This window comes from Austrofundulus limnaeus, unplaced genomic scaffold, assembly GCF_001266775.1.
Source record: "Austrofundulus limnaeus strain Quisiro unplaced genomic scaffold, Austrofundulus_limnaeus-1.0 Scaffold156, whole genome shotgun sequence".
Taxonomy (NCBI): Eukaryota; Metazoa; Chordata; class Actinopteri; order Cyprinodontiformes; family Rivulidae; genus Austrofundulus; species Austrofundulus limnaeus.
This window is the reverse complement of record NW_013952558.1, coordinates 879,698-885,625: the sequence shown is the minus strand read 5'-3', so window position 1 is coordinate 885,625 and position 5,928 is coordinate 879,698. Positions and strand designations below refer to the sequence as shown.

At 37.8% G+C, this 5,928-nt stretch overlaps 1 protein-coding gene across 1 annotated transcript in view; it reads right to left on the bottom strand.

The window, feature by feature from the left end:
• Positions 1-5,928, bottom strand: part of LOC106523433 (rho GTPase-activating protein 26) — a 92,341-nt gene that overhangs the window by 24,532 nt on the left and 61,881 nt on the right. Inside the window, exons 14-16 of the mRNA XM_014016847.1 lie at positions 5,578-5,652; positions 5,375-5,459; positions 2,583-2,641 (exon numbers count right to left, since the gene is read on the bottom strand). Coding sequence (XP_013872301.1) covers positions 2,583-2,641; positions 5,375-5,459; positions 5,578-5,652 — 219 coding nt within the window. The remainder of the gene's footprint in view (positions 1-2,582; positions 2,642-5,374; positions 5,460-5,577; positions 5,653-5,928) is intronic.

Below are 5,928 nucleotides of genomic sequence, written 5' to 3'. Positions count from 1 at the left end.
GTGCGAGGCTGCTAGCGAGCTATATCCACCCTGAAGGTTAATCTTGGACAATATCTGATGATTGGCTCAGCCTGTAACTGAAAATATAGATGGAGGACAACAGAGCTGCTTCATGGAAGAAGAACCTCAGCTTAGCCTGTTAGCTTTAGCATTAGCCCCAATGCTATCACCATATATCCAACTTCTTTCTATGATCTTTCCTTCAAATCCATCAGAATTACCTTTAAAGAACATTAAATACTACATAATAAGAATTAGAAAAAAATATGCCTGAATAACTCAGTTGTACTAGATTTTATAAAATTAGGTATAAACTATAGATGGTATTTTTCTTGTTTACATGAATCTGGTCTTTTTATTTTTTTCTGATGGGTAAAAAAATTATAAATAATAAAATTCGTTATATATTTTTTAGTTTTATTATATCACCTCCACTGGCCGTAGAGGTTCCCAAAATGGCCTCAAAAAGGCCCGCGGACCACCAGTTGATAATCACAGTTGTAGCTTATTTTGCAGCTCTGGACACATTTTATCACTGCGTCAGTATCAGAAATGTCTCTCTTGATCGTAAAGTTTGCAGGCCCCTGCTCAAGATGAACATTGTGGACAAATAAATCAGTTTGCTGTTTTATGAGATCATTACTATTATTACATATAAAAAAGTTGTTTATATATAGAAAGAAAATAAATTTAGTTGGTAAATCTGTATGTCTATGCAGCAAAACTCAGCTGACAAAAACGTAACTGGGAGGGTGCGATCAACACATCGGTACAGGGCGAGCTCTAAAGCTAATTTGCGAAAATGAAAATTCTTGAATAAAAACTAACAGAGAAAAGAGTTCTTGGTGAAAACAATGCTGCAAGCCAAACTGGAGCTCTGCACGTCGAGCAGCTGCAGCCTCTGTATTTTCTTGTCTCCAAGCACGAAAGGCATCTCAAATCTCAGATCAAGYTCAACCCTGCCACTCCCTCTGCTCCGCCTCCTCCTCATCGTTTTACTGCTTTTTTTTTCTCCCTCACACCAGCCCTGTTCCCACACCACTTCCATCATTTTTATTATACCTTTGTCTTAATTTTGTTTTTGTTTTGTTTTTCATTCTCGCCCTGATATTCGAAGCTGCGCATTCAAAACTGAATAAAAGTCACTAAAGAGGAAACTTGAGGAGGTAGAGGRGCTCAGAGGTGGGAGGAATTGGAGAAGATGTGATATGGGGAGGAGGGAGGGAGGAGGTGCCAAAAGTGAGTTTAAACCAGGACGCTGTCCTCACAAAACCTTGCTGCTGCTGCTGCAGGACCTGAGCCCTGGAGAAATTATTCACAACGACAGAGGCGCGTAATTACACATTCACACGCAACCRGGTGACACGCAAATGAGGATGTATTGAAGGTGAAAAATATGAAAGCATTAAAAATTTACAAGCATGCATTACAATTTGGGACGATCACTGAACTATGAACTTATAAAATACATTTAAAAGTACTTTGTTGTGCTGAAAAAGAAAAAAAAATGCTAGAACCCGCCCTCCTAAGCATATGCAAATATAAAAAACAAACAAACAAAAAACAGCCCTTTCTTTCTCCCTCCAACTGGCATTGCTCTGTATGGAGCCACTTCCTGGTAATGTTGCCAGGGACACTAAGTCATTTCCTGGAGTTCCTTCCCATTGCAGCTTAGTTTTCTAAAGGATTAGCTAGAGAGAGAAAACAGGACTATGAACCCTTTCAGGCTGGACTGAACCAAATGAGACTAAACAGCACCTGAATTTACTAGAATAAACCAACCTATTCAATATTCACAACAGCTTGTGTATTTTGACTCGATKCACCCACAATGCAGCACAAAATCTGTCTGAATAATCAGATTGAGCTCATGACATTTGGTGGAAAGTCTCTATTTTATGATCTGAACAAGTTTGTTTTTACAAGGGTTTATTTTGTAGCCTAGCAGCTACAGGAAAAATAAAATAAAAAAAAATAATATATTCTGTGGACTAAAATGATTGCTATGACAGTTGGGAGAGTTTAGATAATATGTCTTTAAAAGACCCGGAACATTTTGCAGCTGCTGTCTGACGTAACAAATCTCTGAGAAATACACTTCGACTAAGTCGTACCATTTAGATCAGATGCTCTCCCCGCCCCCCATCTGCTTTCACGAGCAATTTGAATCTTATCTGTATAATACCCCTCATTCACGCAGGCCTGTGGCTTTCTGAGTCAAACAGGGCACAACACACAACAATGGGAGGGCACGACCACGTCATGTGCACGCTGATTCATACAGTATGTCGGCATGCTTCAAATTCATCCAATAAACTATTAATAACAGAACAGTAAAATCTCTGGCTCATATTCTACTGTAATCATAAAAATTCAAGTGAGCTATTAAAAAAATAATCACCTCTTCGAGAAATTTATTTAAAAAGTATGCACTCTTTATTTGACTTGTGCTTTTTTTATTGAATACTTGTTCTTTTTATTTCCAAAATCAAATGGCTGTTTGCATTTTTTTTTTTTAAATGTCCGTGGGGCACGCATTTGAGAGGCAAATGAGATGTACAGTGTAAAGGAAAATCACTCACTGGCAGCTTTGATGAAACTCCTCTGGTATTGGTACGTCATGAGAGGTGCCGGCAGCACTCTGAAAAAATAAAAATAAAAATGAAAAAAAATTACAGGATTTGTCAGCTCAGGTAATGAGCTTAAGATTGGCTGCATTATGAAGATGGAAACAGTTGTGGAAAAGCGCTCATTAAACCTTCAGCAACTTCTCATAAGTTTTTTTTTTTGTTGTTGTTGTTGCTAGATGAGCGTAATGTTGCCTGCTGGTTCTCGGTGAGGCCTGACCTGAGGGTGTGAGAGCTGTGTAGAAGTGGGCAGAAGGGGTTGATGGGAAATGTCTGAAAGTGTGTGCACCTGAGAGTTAGTGTCAAACCCAGAATAGGGTAGACTGAGGGGAGGGTAAAAAAACGACAACTTCCTTTTAGTTTTTCTTTCAGTTAGCTGCCTGCTCCTGACCTGCCTAAGTCATCTCATTGGGTGTAAATAAAGAAGTCATTTAAAGGCTTACTCAGTTTAGCTCTTTTAAGTGGAAAGGTTCTAAGCAGCAAGTACCCTATTTATTGTAAATAGCTCTTTGAAGAAGCTCAGTTTGGAGAAACTGTTTAACTCTGTCTGGATTGATGAGCTGATAACTAGTCTGGGTAGAGCCGAGAAGTGGACTGTTGCCGTTTTCAGGTGATGGTGGTGGGTGGGGGGCTAGTTCAATTCTASAGCATCATGTAACTATGTTACCTTCAGTTGTTTAAAAAAAGCTGTATTTGTCAAAAATAAATTAGACTTTGCATCATAGCTTTTAAATTAGCCTCTTTCTCTTTAAAGGGATCCCTGATTAGTTGTAACATTAGACTTTATTTGATAAACATATATATTTAACTGTAAAATAAAGACTGTAAAAATACGGTAGGATGTTTAGTTTTGTAAATTTTTAAAAATATATTACAACACAGATGGAGCCATTTTATTTACAAGCAAAGCATTCTGGGTAAATGATAACGTGGATAGGTCATCGGTGCGAAGCTGCTAGCGAGCTATATCCACCCTGAAGGTTAATCTTGGACAATATCTGATGATCGACTCTTTTAAATGAAACCAGAGAGCGTTGACAGAGAGGRGAAGGTAGAAATGACTCAAACTGGAACTGAAAATATAGATGAACAGGCCACAGGAGCTTCTGAACACATACAAGTCAATATACAGCTCTAATTATATGGGCAATGTAATGGTGTGGCTAAGTTTTGAGGCATCAAATGAATTACTATGATCATTACATCTCAGGCTGCGTGGTAAGTTTCTGGAACTGTAAATGAGGCTTAATAAGAAGAATGGATTAATCATGCGTGCCCTCTGCACCTGTAACGCTGGGGAAGTGAGACAGTAGAGCTATTTGTGGAGCTTTCGCAGATGATGCTCTTTCTGTTGATTTTATTCGACACACTTCGGTGCGGGCTGGATAATGAGCTCTGTTGGTACTGTGTCAGGCTCAGACGCCAAGTTAACACTTTAAGTAAACAGGATTATTTAAAGTAAACAAATGAAGCTACACCTGTAAAACGCCGACTACACATCTGATAATGATCTGAAGGCTGCCGCGGTTTATGAGTCACTGATGTCSGTGCCAAATAGCTCTCTGCCAGCCTAATGTTTGCTCTTTTTATTTACGAAATCTAGAATAATTTATAACAAACCTTTTTGTGCACCCATGAACACAACAACATTTCCATTTTTTTTTTTTTGTTTGCACGGATTTGTCAACCTGGAGTTTATTATCAACCAATGGGAAACAGACAGGTTTAAAAAGATGATTKGTCATCGGAGTCAGTGGCAAACAGGAAGTTCCAGAACCCACTGCTCTCATCCATCCCACCCCATTCATATCATGCAGCACAGCAGAGCTTTTTCTCCAACTGACTCATTGAGCTCCGCTGTCACAAGGAACGCTTCAGGAGGTCAGATCATTTTCTGTCTCACTGTTTAACAACTCATCTCTCTGTARAACATGAATATTCACTGCCTTTTTTATAACTGCAAATGTGGAAATGTTCATTCAGTGTTTAATGTTATTCTAAATTCTCTTATTCTTATCTGTATGAACAGCATCTTATATTTATTCTGTTTGCACCATTTCTTTTTATGCAAACTATTGCTGACTTCTGCTGCAGCCACTAAAATAAATAAATAAATGAATAAAAATCCCTCAGGGGATGAATAAAGTCTCCCCTATCTATTCATCTCCTAAAAGSGGGGSRACTGTGAGCACACAAATTAAAATACAGCTGGCAAAGATTACCCTCCCTGGATTARCAAAAGTTTAAAAAGAAAATAAGGAAATGAAAAGCGATAGTTTCTTTCTTTCAGAGCTGGATTTTTGTGGATTACCAGCAGTCTATGTCAAGAGGCCAGCATGCATGTAGCTTTTAACTCAGCTGGCTGATAGCAAATCTGTCATATTTCTCTAAAGAGAAAGTGCTGACTGAYGTACGCAGCAGCTGCAGTATTATAACTTTATTATAACTTTGTAAAACCTGAGTTCAGAAAAGCAAGGTCTCAATTATAATAAATAAATCCAGCTCATATCTAAACTAAACGTGTAGGAAATGCACATACTGCACTGTTTTACTGAAAAGTCAAATAGACAGTAGATTTATTTTGTATGTGGGAAGAGAAAAGAGTAATAGGAAAATTACATTTCATAAAATCAGGAATAATTCAGAAATACAAAATAAAAAAATATGTCTATGTGCTTAGGATGGGGATTATGGAGCAAAACAAAGCGTGTGTGCATGTGCAATAAGAAAAGTCTTTTGACACAAACCTGAGATAATGTTTGATTGCACTTGTTATAGTCTTAATCTCCCACTCTGGATTATCCAGCTCCACATCAGCACATGTTTTAGGATCTGATCAACACAAAAAATTCAGAGAAGAATGAAAAACATTCAGCAGCRAGACATTCCGATGGTTTAGCTGGACTTGACTGATCTGTATGTGTTCTGTGGCGTGTGTTCCTGTGTTTACCCATAGCCAGGCTCAGCAGTTTTTGTACTTTGGAGTTAACACCAACGATTCTGTACAAGCCCTGCTCATCAATACCTGCAGGGGGAAGACAATTTTAAACCAACTAAAAAATAAATAAATAAAACTCATCATTGTAATATGAGACATAAATGCATCTACAAGTACAAGAAAATCCAAAAGGTATATATCTTTATAAACAGTAAAATTAAAATTATGTGCTAAAAGACATAATTTGTTGGAATTAAGCCGGAAATGTAAATATTAAGGTGAATTAAATCATAAAGTTCCCATTCTTTAAAGTAATTGGTGCATTTTAAATGTGTGTGTGTGTGTGTGTGTGTGTGTGTGTGT